Source organism: Ceratotherium simum, chromosome 23 (genome assembly GCF_057802395.1).
Source record: "Ceratotherium simum simum isolate JZ-2026a chromosome 23, ASM5780239v1, whole genome shotgun sequence".
Lineage (NCBI taxonomy): Eukaryota > Metazoa > Chordata > Mammalia > Perissodactyla > Rhinocerotidae > Ceratotherium > Ceratotherium simum.
Window position 1 is genome coordinate 22805009 of NC_141922.1, and position 17399 is coordinate 22822407.

The following is a 17399-nucleotide window of genomic DNA, read 5'->3' on the forward strand; positions in this document are numbered from 1 at the left end:
GGGGTTACCTCTAACTGATTGGCTGTACAAACGCAGCCCTGCTGAGAGCATCTGGCCTGATGATACTTTCTCCCAGAAATGCGTCATCTCATATTAATGTGGTACAAGGTGGTAACCACTATTGTCAGCAGGCTTTTAGTTCAAGACGGCCATAAAGCTGGGTGAGGTTTTGCCATTTCCCTGGGGAAATCATGCCCTGAGACAGAAGTTGATAGGTGTCCTGAATTATCATAGAGAATTCATCGAGTTCAGAGGCTTGCATACACTGAAATTGCTAAACCAACTCTCAGCAGGTAACAATACTATTCTGCCCTTACTTTAAGAAACTGCTAACATCACTCCTGTAGCTTTTGCCAAACATTCATTCATTCGTTCAACAAACATTTCAAGAACACCTGTGATATTCTAGGCATTCTACTATACACTGCAGAAAGAAAAAAACAAGACACACACTTTACCTGAAGAAGCTAGAGGTTAGGAGCAGTCGTGCTTAAAGAGTGGTCCTCAGACTAGCAGCATCAGTGTCACCTGCAAGCTTGTTAGAAATGCAAATTCAGAGAGCCACGCCAGACCTACTGAATCATAATCTTTCCATTTGGAGCTCAAAATCTATGCTTTACCAAGCTCTCCAGGGGATTTCTAAGTACAGTAAAGTTTGAGAAACATTATTCTATAGACAACATAATCAGGTGATTCTAATATAATATGATAAATGCAATGATATGGATATGAAACTCCCGAAGCCCTGCAGCCCTCCAGGCAATGTTGGGCATTTGAATAAGTGCTCAATGGAATAAATGTTGCTTGCTTGCTTGGTTGATTGATGCATGAATCAGCCTGTAGAAACTAAACAATACTGGGATGATGGAACTATTCCTAAGTCCCTAGGACATTGAATGGGTTGGACAGCTTGCTCAGGTCTCGCCACTCCTGTCTGCCCCACTCTGAAACCCAATATTTGGATCGCTATACTATATTATATCCAGGATTCTTGGTATTTTATTATATAACGCAAACAAGACTATAAACCAAGTTTCCTCACGGTCTACCCATTTTTCCCTGTCTCAAAGACGAATAACTACTGTTTAAGTACTGAGGAAAAGACATTGGTGCTTCCAAAGATTTGTGCCAAGCTGGCTTCATCAGAATCACTGAGCGGCTTGTTAAACATAGAGATTTCCAGACCTCCCCCTGGACATTCTGAATCAGTGGAAAAGGAGAGAGGCTGGACAAAATACAAATCTTAAGAAGCTCCTGGATATGAGCCTGATGCAGTCAGGTTTGAGAACTTCAGGCTGAAATGTCAGAATTCTTAAAACCCTGGAATCCAGAGACTCAATTTAACCGACAGGAACCAGAGTCTATTTCTGAGAGGTTTTGAGCCTCGTAGTGCAGACTGGCAGCTTTACTTGAGGTGGAACAGTAAGAGAACAAATACAGTGTCATTGACTTTTTTTCCTAGGGCAGAGGAAAAGAAGAGGGTGACAGCTTGCACAGAAGTACATTCTTTCTCTCTCGTTCTGTGTGTGTGTGTGTGTGTGTGTGTGTGTGTGTGGTGGTGGTCCAGCTTTACTCATCTCATGAACCCTCTAAAACTCCCCAGAGAGAGGAAGCAACCCCAGCCAATGAGGACTGCAAAGCCAACTGCAGAAAGATTCTTACAGTATCAGGAGCCGGTCACATTCTAATTGAAACAATAAAACCAAGGGCTGAGAGGGTGGAGATGGAGGCCAAGGTCTCCCTTTCCCATGTAGGTAGAAATGATTGCCTGAAAATGTTCCCATGGGGCCTTGGGACCTCATATTTCCTGCTTAGCACTTCTGGAATCAACAGGCTCTGATTTGTTATAACCAGATCAAGAGTCACAGCCTGGCCTAAAGGCTGCAGCCTGTGTAAGGTCATTTCTCTCTCTAAGCCTGACTTGATTCATCTGTGGAGTGAGGTCGTGGTATCTGCTTCCTTGGGTTACTGCAAAATGGACACAGGTTCTTAGCATGGTGCTAGGTGTGTAGTAAGTACTCGGTTAATGATAGTGCTTACTGTTATGGTCACTGTTGTCTATAGCCTTGGCATTCTCCAAAGAAACAGAACCAATAGGAGATATTGGTTCTCCAGTAGGAGATATATCTATATATCTATGTCTATCTATCTGTTGATAGAGAGATAGATCTATCTAAAGAGAGAAAGAAAGAGAACATGCAAGAGAGAGAGATGATAGCTAGATACTTACTGTAAGGAACTGGACCACACAATTATAGAGGCTGAGAAGGCCCAAGATCTGCAAGCCTGAGACCCAGTAGAGCTGATAGTGTAAGTTCCAGTCCAAGTCAGAGTACAAGTCCAAAGGCAGGAGAGATTGATGTCCCAACTCAAAGACAGGCAGAGAGCAAATTCTCCCTTACTCAGCCTTTTGCTCTACTCAGACCTTCAGTTGATTGGATGGGGACCACCCACATTGGGGAGAGCAATCTGCTTTACTCAGTCTACTGATTCAAATATTAATATCATCCAGCAACGCCCTCACAGACACACTCAGAATAATGTTTAACCAAATATCTGTCTCCTGGAGGCCCAGTGAAGTTGACACATAAAAGTAACCATCACAGAGTAATTGTGGTTTCCAGTTTACGAGGGGTTATGAGAAGTTACGGGCTAGTTTGTATGCATCATCTATTTTACTGCCCTTAACCCAGATCCTCTGCCATCCTGATATCCATCTTGTCTGAGATTCTGGCCTTTATCTTCATGCAGTCAGGGAGTAGAGTTGATTTCTTAATCGTATTCTCGGGGGGAGGAAAGGGGCGGCAAACACCCCATGCAAACTATGGGCAGGCAGGTAGTGGCAGAAATGAAACCAATGTAACTGAGAAGGCATGTGGCTTCTCCCACCAAAGGGCTGGTAGCAGAGTTTAGTTTTATTGCCACATAAATCCTCCTTTGTCCTTCTTTCATCTCCTAACTTCTCCCATACATGCTAATTAATTAATTGAGCATACCTGTTTAAATCATCCCATCTTGATTCTTGTTATGGTATGCCTGTGAGTGTTCTAAAAGTTAGAAATGATTTAGTATTAGAGGTTTTGATTACATTGAATATGAAATCAAATAAAATGGGCAAATGATGAATAGAAAAAGGGAGTGAGGTTTGAAATTAGCCTTATTTCCTGTACACACAAGAGGCACACTTAAGTTGGTTTTTATCTTGGCCTATTTTGGGAGTGATATATTTGGCTCACAGCCAGGAATAGAAGATAAACAAGGACCTGTATCCTCTAAACCAACCTCAGCACTATTGACATTTTGAGCTGGATAATTCTTTGATGTCGGGGGCTGTCCTATGCATTCTAGGATGTTTAGCAGGGTACCTGGCCTCTACCCACTAGATGCCAGTAGTACCCCCAAGTCATGACAACCAAAAATGTCTCCTGGCATTGCCAGGTGTCCCCTAGGGGTCAAAACTGCACCCAGTTGAGAACCACTGCTCTAAACATACAAGTGATTTTAGACTGTTGAATAGAAATGTACTAACTTTCACTCGGTCAAACCTCTTATTTATGATACTTTTTGTATAGGATTCACATTTGATGAGCATTCTTTTATACAAACACAGCGACTTGCTTTCTCCCCTGTATTCCTGTTGGAGTTAAAGAATTTGCCTTCCTAACACATTTCTGACTGAGTCAGGAAAGCATTGTGGGGAGAACAGATCTGCCTTCTAGTCTCAGCTCTATGCATTCCAGCAGTATGACTATGACAAGTTAATGAACCTGGCCTGATTTTTTTCCAGATGTGTTATGAGGATAATGCAATTCAGGCCTTAAAGATGGCAGTGAGGATTCAATGAGTAACTGCCTATAAAAACCTTAGTTGGCCCATTGTAACTGCTAAATAAATGTTAGTTCTGCTTATTATTGGCTGTTATGCGGGGCAACTGTGGCTCTCACTCCTTTGGAGTGTTCATCTCACACCTGATATAAATTGTCCCATGTCAAAGTGCAGTTCAGGGCCACCCTAAAGTCCTCAAGCTTGAATCATGAGTCACGTGAAAGACATTTTCAGATAGACGATATGGCCCTTCTTTTTTAATGGAAAATACTAAACCGCCCTTTTAAGAGATGCAAACTCATTTCTTCCCTTCAGCCCATGAGAGGTGGGGCTGCTTGCACACAATATCTTTTCTTCTTCCCCAAACACACTAATCTCTTCAGCCCTTTGCTGCTGGAGTGGAGAAAGATGGCGCTGGACACCCTCAGTCCCAGAGCTGTTCTTGAATCCTCTGCCGGGTTGGCCATTGCTCCCAGGCCAGCCCTTTCCTGCCTTTGAAGTGAACTCTCCTTATCGTGGAACTGTCTGTTAGTGTCTGGACTAATCTGGAGGAGAGTGGAAGCCAGAGTGTGTTGACTGTGGCCCTGGCAGGAGAGAAGAGTGTTCTCTCTCTCCTGGAGGGTGCAAAGGCTTGACCTCCAAGCATCTGGTTTCCTTTTCCTGGCCCCTAGTTGTGGCCTGAGAATATTGACCTATTTGTATCTCGAGTTTCTCTGAGAAATTTTGGGAATTTCTGGCAATAATAATAATAATAAATAGTAGCCATCGCTTAAAAAATAGGTACTATTTGCCAAACACCATGCAAAGTGCTTTTTCTTTGAGCCCATTTTATCGTCACAACAACCCAGTGAGGTGAGGATCATAATCAGCATTTTAAAGGTAGAGAAATTGAGGTTTGGAGAAATTCATGTTTTCAACATCGTGTAGCTGGTAAGCAGTGAGCCTGGGATGTCAACCCAGATCTGCCTGATTCCAGAGCCCATCCTCTTAATCACTGGACTCTAATTCTTCTCTACTCATCCCAGACTCTGAAGCCATTGGACTAAAGAGGTGATTAGTTCCCAGAAAACCTAAACTGGTAAGGTTGACCCATCAAACAGAGATTTGAGAAAGAGCGCTTTACTGTTTGTTAGCTGCAGATCCATACGTGGCCAGCACCAGGATGCACGTGTTTCTTGAATAGTCCTGAGATGTAGACAAAGAAACTGGAGCAGTCCCCTTCTCCATATGCAGACTTCAGTTACAGGATTGAATCTCGTATAAAATTAGGTATTGAGTTAAGCCAAAAAAAAAGAGAAAAACTCTTCTTCTCCAGCCTCATTCCTTTCTTCATTAATTTCACAACTATTTACTAAGCACTTTCTGTATACTCGGCACTGCACCTTGCATTAGGAAGACACACAACGATAAGACATGGCACCACCCTCAAAAAAGTTAGGAGGAAAGATGGATGTGTTAAAATAAAGTGTTCATGGTGGGTTTTGTGGTAAAGGTTTAAGATGCCATGCTGGCTTATAGGGGGAAGTTGTCAGTTGTGTCTAGGCGGAGAGGAGGCCTCATACTGAATGTGACACGTGAGGTGGTCCTGAAAAATGGAGGGGTAGGTGTTGACTAGTGTTAGGGGGTGTACAAAGAAGGCACCCTAGGAAAGGTTGAGCAAAGGCTGCGAATAACTGGTGCATATGAGGAGCTGGAAGGAGTCTGGGATGGCTGAAGCCCAGGGAATGGAGCTCCAAAAGTATACCATCTCAAACATCACACGTTTCCCCTTCAAAGAGCCAGAGCTGCCTAATGCAAAATGCCATTTTACATTTTGACTTCATGTAGCTTTTGTATACCTGAAGACATGATTCCTGTTGCGGATAAAAATCTCTAGCAAAGTGGTAACAGCAGAGACAACCACTATATATGCTTCTGTGATAGAAAGACAACGGTTCAAGCCTTACTCTAGGCACATACAACCTGAGTAAACAGGGACCTCTTATTGGCACGTAAAGCCTAGCTCAACATGGTGACACATTCAAATGAGAGACAACTAACCGCAAAAGCATCAAAAAGCAATGACTTCTTTCCTGAGTCCATGGAAAGATGGTCCAGAGGGCATGATGCCATAGCACACTCTTCTCTTTGGCCCTCTCTCTTCTGAAGGTCCCACTCAAATGGCAGCCATCACCCCAAATCTCCTGTCACTCCCTAATCCCCGGTTTGTCTCTCTGTGGCCTCTACTTCTGTGTATATTCCTGTCTTATAGGAGTATCTCTCTGCTTTTTCCAATATCTCGGTCTTTCTAACGTGAATTAACTTAGCCTCTAATTTTCTTCCCTGCCCAGCAGGGCCCTTCATTGTGCTGATGGGGCTTATGGATAAACACAGAATCCTACTTAGAAGATAAGAGAATGGGAAAGGCTCTGAATACTTATACTTTATATATTTGTCCCTGTCACTCCTACACGTCACTAGAGTGGGACACTCCCAAGTCTGAGTACAGATTTGATCCTCCCTAGCTGTATGAACTTGGGCAAATAATACCTCTGGATATTATTTCTTTATCCATAAAATGCAAATAATTCTGCCTATCCTAAGAGTTATATTGAGAACCACTGGTGAAAGAGCTTTAAAGTATAATACCTCAGCTTATGTCCATGATTGTGTTATTATATGCTAAAATTAGACACACCCACTTTCCATCAGCTATTAGTTATCTGGAGAAGTAGCAACTGCAATAAACCTAGTTATCTACTCCTGACTCAGGATCCAAACTATAGTGATTAATTGGAGTTCACTCTTTATTATCATTATTTACTTTTAAATTTTATTTTGTAGGTTATTCTTAATAATACTTTTCCAAGGTCATACATTTTCCAGAGCTGATTTTAGCATAAGTGTCAAGGATGGTGTACTGTGTCAGGCTCCTACAAACCTATGTCGTTATTCCAGGCTATACTGCTCACTTGCAAGTTGAGCTGGACAGAAGATTTTTACTCATGTAGATTTCTCTCCCCCCTCCAATAATACTAGAGTGTTATCTCTTAATGAAATTGTAAAGTATGTATTTTTGAGGTAGTATTAGTGAATGAAAACTATCATGGATGCTTTAGTTAGTCAATGCTTTTGGGTCAAATCAACACCTTTGTGAGCCTAATTTTTGTTGTTGTTTTGCAAAATCCTATGACAACAATACTCAAAATCCTAGCGCCTTCACCACATCACTTACAGTTCCTTTCTATGCATATGTGTTTTATATTGTAGTATGTCATAACTGTTTACCATGTTGCTATGTAATCATCATAATTATTACTTTAATAGCCATGTAATCATCCATCTTGTTAATGCACCATAATTTACTTAACCTAAATTTTCAACAATAGGAGACTGGTTGTTTTCCAATCTTTCCACTATTATAAATAACCTCTAGGTGACATATTTGTGCATATAGATTCTTTCATTTTTTTTAGATTATTTTCTTAGGATACACTCCTAGAATGGGGAACACTGAGTCAAGGAATGTGAATTTTTAGTAGTTTTTAAATAAGTTGACATTATTTTTCCAGTTTACAATGCCGTCAGCAATACATTAGTATTCTACTTTCATTACAACATTATCAGTAGCATGTATTATTATTTTATATTTAATATGCTTGAATAGTACCTTACTTTTGTTTTTGCATTTTCTCAAAAATAGCAAGTTTTAATCAAACATTTGCTTATAAATTATACATTCTCTCTTGTTTTGAAAAGCCAGTTTTAAAACCTAGGTAGGTTTTTTTTTTTTTAACATCAGGAACTCTTGCTGTCCTGTTCTCCATTGCCTGATAATTTTGTGTATTAAGTAAAGTTAATATTGATATTTTTCTAGCAAAATATTCAATTGTGCTTGTATGTTAACTAATTAATAAGGACCTGTGTATAAGGAACTGTAGGGAGTAACCGGATAAAATAAGAAAATTAGAAAATAAAAAATTAGGAAAATGTATCTGTACCAGTGTTTCCAAGGTCAAAAGCAGGGCTGCAATTCAAATAGTTCAGTCGCTGGTCAGATGTTAATGACTTTCTCTAGCTAGTCCCTAACCTGCTCAGCCAATCTGACTTTTTGCCTGGCAAACTCAGGAGCTTCAGCCATACTGCTTCCAATATTTCCTTCTAGGTTTTATCCCAGGAAAGCTTCCCAATGAATGAAACCCCCCTGCCAAAATGCCTTCACACCGTTCCCAATCTGATCTTGTTCCAGATCGAGGAAATGCATGAAACCCCATGATATATGAAACGGTTTCCCACACCACAGTCCTGACAGCCTGCCAATTCCAGAGACCTGGTTTTGCCCTCCCTTCCAGGCAACTTCACCTATCCCTGAGATGGATATCTTCCACACTCTGCCAGATGGTGGAAGGACATTCCAAGAGCACAAGCCACCATAAATTTGTCCTGGAGTTGAGTGACCATTATCTCTGCTAGAGCTTTCTCTTGGACCTAAGGATGGTAGGGGTTGTTTAAATAAGATAATTGCTGCATACTAGTATCTGGGAACATAAAGAAATAACTTACCCTGTTTTCCTCTTTTTCTTCTTGCAGCCTCAACCGAGGGTTCTCCATAAACGTGGTTAGCCTTTCAAGCTGCTGTCCTGCCAGTTGATATGAGCATGGCCTGTTCCTCACAGAAAGACTAACTCGTGGTACTGCCGGAAGATATCCTTGGAGCCTTGACAGATTAACCAGATTAACTGAAAAAACACCCACTCAGTCAAGATTATGGGCTTTGGAAAATCTTAGTTTGCTGGGGATTTTAAAATGAGGTGCATAATATACAGTGCCAACTCGTTCCAAGTGGTCATTGGTAGACCGTTAGCTGGAAAATTGCTTCCAGTTTTCATCACTGTGCATAACTCAAGCTCCCTTTGGGGAGCTGTCTGTGCCCTTCACTAGGAGTCCTGTTTTAGCATGGCCACTACTGGATTATTTCACTATGTGTGCAGATGGCATGATGTGTTAGAAAAAAATCACAGCAGTTCTGCAATCTCAGTGGAAGTGTTCACCATGTTATGCCCTGGTAGGAATATAAACATGTCTCGGTTATGTTAGTTATGATGTCTAAAGATATTCTGTCCAACTCTTAAGCACTTTATATGAGAACACTACACCGCAACGAATCAGCACGTTCAGTACATGTGAGGAAACAAATATTTTCTTTTTTCTTGTCCTATTTCTGGCTCAGACTGTCGAAGACAAACATATCCCCAGTTGTTTTTGGTAGATTGGTGTAAATATGGCCACAGTACTGTTAGACTTAACCTCTTGACACTTTACTGAACAACTGGACTACTTGTAGCACCAAAGGGAAGTAGAGTGGGCTTGGTGATTGTAGTATCTTAGCTCTTGGTTCCACGTACCTAGGCACAACTTACCACATGCATATACCAATACTCGAACACACAGGAGGCTTCTATTTAGCCAATGTCCATATTCTCTCATTCTATATGAGTTATTTCAAAGAAAAAAAAGGAATGGCCTTCTTTTAATCTAAGACCATGGTGGGTTGATGGTAAGGGCAGCAGAATGCAGTTTGCCTGTGTAGTCCAACTATAAGACTTTGGAAAATTCTCTAGGTCAAGTTTAAGTCACAACTCTGAAGAGAAAAAACAGCAAGTGACCCCTGCGTGCCTAGAGACAGAAAGTGTTCAATTCCATACTAGGCTCCCTCCTCAGTAGAGAACCTACTAGTCCTTTTAATCCTTTCTGGGATTATACCCACAACTAATTATTTTTTATACTAAGTTTTACAACAAAACACAGTCTTGGGAAACCAGTCAGTCCAGTTATTGCTTATATTGAGGCATTAGAGAAATGTCCATATTGACTGACACTACATAATGCTTTAGCATTTTTTTTCCTGAAAATACGAAGTTGGCTGAATCAAAAACTCAGCCAAGTGTGTTCTGTGTGCCCGTGATCTCAGCCTGGGCCGGACCGGCGTTGGAGGCTTTTCCTTAAATGTATGTAACAACTCTGGGACCCGGCCAGCACAAGCAAGCTTGACATTTCAGGGGGTCTCCAGACACACACTCATTGTCTACTCTCCCCACATCTTGCCTCCCCTGGGGGTCTCAGGAAATGCACAGCCCATTGAAAAACGCCCCCGCCTGAGATTTGGAAACCTGACAGGGAAGGAGAGAGAGACCCAAATGTGATTCAGTGAGTCACCCAGCGGGCTGACTCACCACAAGCCTGTCGGGCTGTAGTGTCACAGGACAGGGCTTCCAAGAAGGAACTCAGAGGAGTTTCGGTCACCACCAGGATCTGGCCCTTCAGCGGGTCAGCACCAGGCCCATCAGGCCCTCAACAGACCGTAACCCTTTACTAATCCAGAAGTAGGAGGCCAAACCCTAGCTGCCAACGTCCCTAGACGTAACAGCCCAATCTCCACTGCCCACCTCCTGAGCTTCAATTCTACCCGCAGGGCTTCCTCTTCTTTCATTCCTTCCCTTACTCTGCAAGCATTCTTTGAGCACCTACTGTGAGCCAAATATTGTGCTGTGGTGACAACAGCATACAAGGCAGACTCTCCTTGCCCTTATGAAACAGTATTTCCTCCTCCCAAACACTATCCCCACCCTACCTTTTGCACAATGAAAACTGAATTCAGACACCATTCATCCCCGGCCAGAGAAACCTGGGAAAATGCACATGGCAGCATGCAGTTCCCTTGCCTGAGAAAGTGGGCAGCAGAGGAAGAGGTGGTAGATGGCATCAGGCTACATATTTGTGCCCTTCGTTTACAGCCAACCCTTCCAGGGCCCAGATTTAGCTGGTAAGAGCTTCCCAAAGCAGCTTTCAGTTGCTTCCCTTGATATCCACCCTGGTCACCTATATTCCCATTCTTTGTATAGACACAACCGTTGATCGTTATGCTGGATTCTCTGAAGCTCTAATTCTCTAGTCCTGGGGACACAAAATTGGTCCTGATGAATCCAAAAGAATTACTGCCACGTGCTGAGATCCTGGAGCTGGGAATTAATTAGTTTAGCCAAGGACATTCTGAGACTACTACTAACACCTTTGGAAAACTGGACATGCTTTATGGTGCAGATGTTCATCAAATGATGGTGGTTCATCCTTACTTTGGCTTTTGCAAAATACGTCCTGAACAGTTAAATAAGTAGTTTCCTAGCCTTTTTTATTTTTATTTTTTTGAGTCAAAAGAGTGCTGGAAAATTAATAGAAGTGATGGGTGAAGATGGAGATGGGAGAAGGCAAAAACAAAAACAATGAAAGAGCCCAGTTGAAGATGGCTTCTCTAAAAATGCCTTAATTCCTGGCACGTACCACGTATTTGCATATGAACTACTACTGTTTTCCAAACTGTCGACTTCTGTTTGAAATCATTTTGGGGGATAGTTTTGGAAACATGGTGGCATAAAATCTGAGCAGTCAGGAGCTAAACCAGCAAAATGGAGAAATTACTTCATTCACAGCCTCGAGATTCTTCATTACGTGTTGATCCGCAATTACCCATGGTTACTTCCCGCTGTGCTGTACCTTCTTCCCAAGATGTTTGTAGGAAATTTTACCTCCCCGAAGTTCAGAAATGGCTCTGGTGAGTTTTCTTTAGTAGGAGACGGAAACGGGGAGGTAAGGGATAAATATTTTGATGTCTAAGGGCTGTAGACTGTTGATGCTTAATTTTTCCTTTTACTTAAACCTGTGCTACACCTTTTATTAAAGGCTGACACCCATACTTGTGCAGGAAGGGCACTCTTGGGAATGAACAGAAATGGATAATTATCTGACTCTCTGGGATGCCAAGGAGATTAGCTTGTTCCAGCTCCAGAACTGAATTTAAATATGCAGGGCGGTGGTTCTGCTAGGGTGAAAAGCAAATCACTTCAGTAGTTTAAGACATACCTAGGGGGATAGAGACCCCATCAGCTTTCTCTGTGGGTAATAGCATACCTTTAAATCCCTACTCAGGCTCTGTGAGGTGTGTAACCGCACATTTGACTTCTACCTCCAGACCATGGGTAAATAGCCCAGGGTTCTCCCCAGGGTCTCTTCTCAGCTGCCCAGACAGAGGCTAATAGTCCTTAGTTCTGAGGGAATTCTGCCATTTTTAACATTCAAGGGGAAAAGGAATATCAACCTTCCGTGTGAATATAAACTAAGGATAAAAACCTCTAATGGATTTACCCCTTGCTCCTTACAAATGCTTTCTTTGTCTGCAAATGTCACATAATTGATTTTGGATACGAACAATAAAAGTCTCATGGAAGAAAAGTTTTCAAGACCCCCTTAGCACTCTTAGTTTTACCAAAACCTCCTCTTTCCACTGCATTAGCAGCTTCATTCTTTGTGATGTTTTCCTCTACATTCTTTAGAGTAATTTTGTTGCTTGACAACTAGACCTAAAGCTGTCGTAATCTCTTTTAAAAAATCTAATCTTTGAAAAGGACATACATTTCTTTATGCCTTAAAGGCTGTTTTTATTCCCCTCTCCTACAGCCCCCACCACCCTACTTTTTTGCTTTGTTTTGTGTTTTTTTTTTTTATTCTCTTTCTTCTTTTAACATAATTCAGTGGGTAGATTTCAAGTATTCTATAAAGAACTCAAACAGAAAAACAGAGTCATCACCTTCTTTCCCCAGTACTGACTAATGATTCCTTCTTAAGCTTGATCTTGGTGAAAACTTGCTGCCCAGATAGCAGTGGGACATGGATTCTCATCTCCAGGAAATGACTGGTCAGCACTGCTAATCCGAAAGGAGCCCATGAGATCATGAAGGAGGACAGACCAGCAGAGGCCTCTGCTCAGGGCACAGCTGGGGACTCTTATTTCAAAGACTACCAGGTCCTGCCCCTTAGTCTCCTTAGATCTGCATCTAATCCTGTAGCCAGAGAACTGTCTTGTGAATTCTGCTTTATCGGTGTGCATGTTTTCTGGCACTACTGCACAACTTCAAGGTCAAAGGGGGCCGCATTTCCATTATTTTGCTCTGGTGACTTACTCTAGTGGGGAGACAGGGAGCGTTCTTTTGAAAGCTAACCACTTGTGGGAAGCTTGAGGAAAAGTTGTCCAGGTGTACAGGGAGGTTCTGCTACACCTTAATAAAAAGAGCAAAATGGATCCTTCCCTGGAGATTCTCATCGGGGAAGGTGGCTAGAGGGATGGTATCAGTACTCGTTTTCTTCTGGCCATCATCTTGGCCCTGCAGGGAAAATTCTAGGCCAAGGGGCGAGCACTGTTTCTAAGATCTAAAAGTTTTAGGGTGAAATTCATCTGCGACAAATATAAAGGGGAAGCGCCAGCGAGTACAGGGGCGGTTTTAGGCCTGCCCAACAGCACAAAGACTGAGAAATGACTTCCACAGAACAGCAGAAAATGGGTGTAAGAAGCTTTGTAAATCTGGAGTTTCATTCACCACATAGGGCTATTTTAAAACCTTCAAGAGCCCCAAGCATTCTTCCTTCAGAGCCTCCCTTCTCCAATTAATAAAATTGCCAAATAACCGTATGATTTGCATTGAATTGCAGTTGACTGGTTGACATAATATTAAATACTGCAGATATTTAGACATTATTTCTGATTCTACAATATTCTTTTCATATTTTGGAGCTAATGATTTAGGGGTTTCATTTGTTTAATTGCTTGTTTTATTGTTGTTGTTTTCCAAACCTCAAGCATTTAGAGAAGTCTTAGAAAGGCTCTTAGGCCCAGGCCTTTTTGCCTAGAAAGAGCCCTACTGACATGAACGACAATGAGACTGTTAAATTAATCCAATGTTGGAGATACTATACCTAAAACATTTAAGACACTGAAGACTCTGCTGGTTGCCTTCTGCATTGTTTATAGCCTTTTAAATTTCAAGCGTTTGGATCAAAGGAAATAAACAGGCTGCTTTCACGTGGCTTTGCCACGTTAGCACACCCAGGTACTAACTGTGGAATTCTAAGCTGGGTTGAGGTGCAGTAGCACACAGATCTGTTCTGTGTGATTGTATTTAATCACCACCACCACCCCACAATTCTATAAAAATGTATTCAAATGCTTTACTCTAAAAAAAATTCTAAAACAAGAGGTTCTTATTAGATCATTGCTTCTCTCGGGGTGGGAAAACTGATTTTGTGACATAACCTTGAAGGAAAAATTGCTTGCCGTTCAATGCCTTGAGCCTCTGGTAATTACGCCTGTCCCATTCCACAAGCTGATGGTGGTCTCCCCCCGTCTCCCCAGAGGGGTAGCCTGGCCTCCCTCTAAAATAGCAAAATACCATGAAGACAACTTTTGAAGCTCTAAGTGCTTCCTATAGACTCCCTATTCAAGCATAATTCAAAAATATGATTTGGATTGAACACTGCCTTGGTCCTTGATTATATGATCCCTAAATCAATTCTAATTCTTTATATCTATTTCCAGTATTTTTTTTTACCACAATCAACTGCATTTATGTATCTGTATTGGGAGCTGCCTGCTAACTCGGTGGCAGCTTTTGACAATTCCTATGTCTAGTTCCCATGCAATGCATTTGACAGAACACAAGAATATGTTTCCCCACATATAAGCTGCAGAAGTTTTGAAGTGCATAGCCAGGCTCTTTTTCACATCAAAATGTCCCTGTTTATAGGTGGAAAACTTAAAGAGAATGGGGGGGGATGGTGGTATTCATGTTTGGACACTAGAACCTTGGTCTTTTTCATTGTAATGCAACTCCCACCTCAAATAGAGAAGGGGTAGCCTCTTGAGTGAGCGTTGGCCCGCACTGGGACTCGTTGGGCTTCCACTTGCTTAAACTCACATATAGGCAACTGGAAGGCTCTCTAGGGCTCTGAACAATTTCTCCACCACTACCTTTCTTCCACCAATAGAAAAATGCTCTCTTTACAAGGCTGTGTTTGAGGAGACCGTGTTTGAGCTCGTGAAAGAAGTTCACATCGCAGAGAGCTGAATAATGCGAGGTTCTTGACTTTGCCCTGGATGTCTCAGTCATGATTGGCATGGAAGCAACTAGTCTGCTGAAAAGCCGAGTCAGCACAAATGTTTTGAAACTAATTCCACCAAAACTCTTGTGTCACTAAATCATGCAACTGTAGTTCCAGTTAATCCAACTATGTAATATCATTCGGCACTAAAATAGCTGTACACAAAATTTTAGAAAAGATGAATATTGTAACAAAATTACATAGCAGGAAAAAGTGCCTGAGAAAAGAAAATATTGATCTATTGTACTTTGTATACTTGAGTTATTCCTAGGACTTTGTGGAAATGCACCACCATGATAAAGGGGAAGATGTTTTGAATTCAAGAATACTTGATTTTGATAGAAATTGCCCATCTCTCTGGGCCTCTGCTCATCTGTTTGGGATGCTACCTGTCCCACCTTAGCAGACAGGGTTCTTTGGAGGCTAAACTAGCTAAAGGGAGAAGCTGTCCTGTACTACCAGTATCTGTAATTATCATGGTGAGGCGGGCTTCAGGCTTTAGTCACTTAGCCCCTTCCCTTTATGCCTTCTTCTCATAGCTGTTATTACTGAGACTCCATTCTGGAATTTAAGAAAGGAAAAGAAAGAATGATAAGAAAGTAACAATTGGCATTTTGAACGCACACACGTGCTTCTTCCAGTATATGTGGGCTGATCTGCAGAGCCCACGGCCAAGGCACCCATTATCTCCATTTCTCCACCTCCCAAAGGTTTAGAGCACTGTGACCTCACCCAGGGAGAGAGCCTCAGGCTTTGCATAGTACAGGCGAAAGCTGCCAATCCTGGGGTTGGAGAAGACCAATGAAAGTGTGAAGTTGACAAATTGAGTCGCAGGAAGCAGAGAGCCACATCGAACTTCCTTGATGAGCTACTGTATGTTAGTATTTGTTCTAGGAAAGAAAGAGGAAGAAAAATCACATGATGTGAATTGACTAGAAGACCAGTGCTCTCCATAGCATATGAGGGAAAAAAATCTGATGGAAAAAACTGGTTCACTGTTTTACAAACACTAACAAACGTGGCTATAAAAGCACATTTTGTAACACAAAAGCCTATGTAGATGGTAGACATTTTTATAGCTTCCTTAGGTGAGTAGTTAAACCAGCAGTTTGAATTCTCTTAGTCCCCTAAGAGTGGTTAATTAAATAAGTATTTTCCTTACACATTGCCCACAACTGTGGCTTTTTCTCTATGCACCCTAGAAAAACTCCCAGGACTCGACTTAGGAGGGCACAAGCAAGTTACATGGCAGGATGAGTGCCTTTTCTGTTGGAAATTCATTTAGTTCCCTGGGGTCCCAGGGCATACAATGTTTAGAAACTTTTTTCTCTAAACATAAGAATTATTGTGCACCACAATTTTGAACCACCGATTTCCATATCTTAAGCAGCTATCAACTTGCCAATTCTCTTTGGGTTTCCTTTATATTTTCTTATAATGTTTCCTTCTGTTTTGGGTTGTCCTCAAAAAGAGTTGGGGGGCATGATTCTTTTTAAATTGATAGAAATGAAACTGTACAGGTTTTTGCCCCCTTGTATCTGTGAGCATGATGTGTATCAGGCTGGAAAATCTGCTTTATCATTTTGTATATTTGACTATTTTGTATTCAGCATTACTTGATTCCTTATGTGCATGGCGATGTATTAAAATGTGGGATTTCTATTACCGTGTAAAAGTGTTTTGATTCTGATTTTCAACATACATCCTTGGAAAAAAATTACATTAAACTTTTCATTTCTATTTTCTTCAGCTCATCAGCTTTGCAGAAGAAAAAGAAAAGTTAACAGCATTTCACTTTCCCTCTGTTAGCTAATGATGCAATTCATGGTGGAAAATTGTCCTCAATTATGCTGTGTTTCCTGGAGAAATAATATATGTGAAATGAATTGGTGGCCTCCCTCCAGCTCCCAGCACACAGAATTGCCCCAGCACCAAATCCCACCAGCCTAATTGCTGTTAGTGTTGAACTCTTTAGTGTTGAGCACAGCTGGGCAAAAGACACAATTCTCTTCATCTGCAGATATGGTAACACCCTGGAAAAAGATGGGAACAAATCTTGGCCCACCAAGTTGCTCTCAACCCAGAGAGTCTTAAGTGCTTATAATAGCACGATTGATGGCATTTCTTAGCACCTGCATCTCCATCTCTCCCAGCTGGTAACCCAGTCTAAGCTATCTGTATTTTACAGAGATACTGACCTTCAAGTAACACCTGCCCAAGAGATCTGGGATTAGAAACTAGTTCTCCCAAACAGATTTGGCGCAGCCAATTCTCTAGCTCAGCAAACATCTGGATACACTCCACTCTCAACTATGTATTTAAAAGATGCCAAAAATTTTTCTCAAATTAAAAAAAAAAAATCCACTGAATAATGGGATGCACCAAATATCAACAGCAGACCATTTTGCCTGCTCTCAACTACCATTTTCACCCTTCCTTTTCTCAAGGAGCCATCATAGTGAGTACTTATAGCCACTATGACTTTCCTGAATATGATGAATTGCCTCAACTTGTGCTGGAGAAACACTTCTTTCCCAGAAAAGAAAAGGCCCTTAAAATTGCATTAAAAAAAAAGGAAACATCATTGCCTTTTTTGTTACATGTTTACT

The 17399-nt window shown here is 41.5% G+C and overlaps 1 protein-coding gene across 3 annotated transcripts in view; it reads left to right on the forward strand.

Annotated features, from left to right (window-relative positions):
• SAMD12 (sterile alpha motif domain containing 12) overlaps window positions 1–16452 on the forward strand; it is a 387706-nt gene extending 371254 nt beyond the window's left edge. For all 3 annotated transcript variants that reach the window (XM_087447522.1, XM_087447524.1, XM_087447525.1), the window contains one exon: window positions 8395–16452. Coding sequence is in view for 2 of the 3 variants with exons in the window: in XM_087447524.1 (XP_087303650.1) it covers window positions 8395–8417 (23 nt within the window). In the remaining variant the exon portion in view is untranslated. The remainder of the gene's footprint in view (window positions 1–8394) is intronic.
• The last annotated feature ends 947 nt before the right edge of the window (window positions 16453–17399 follow it).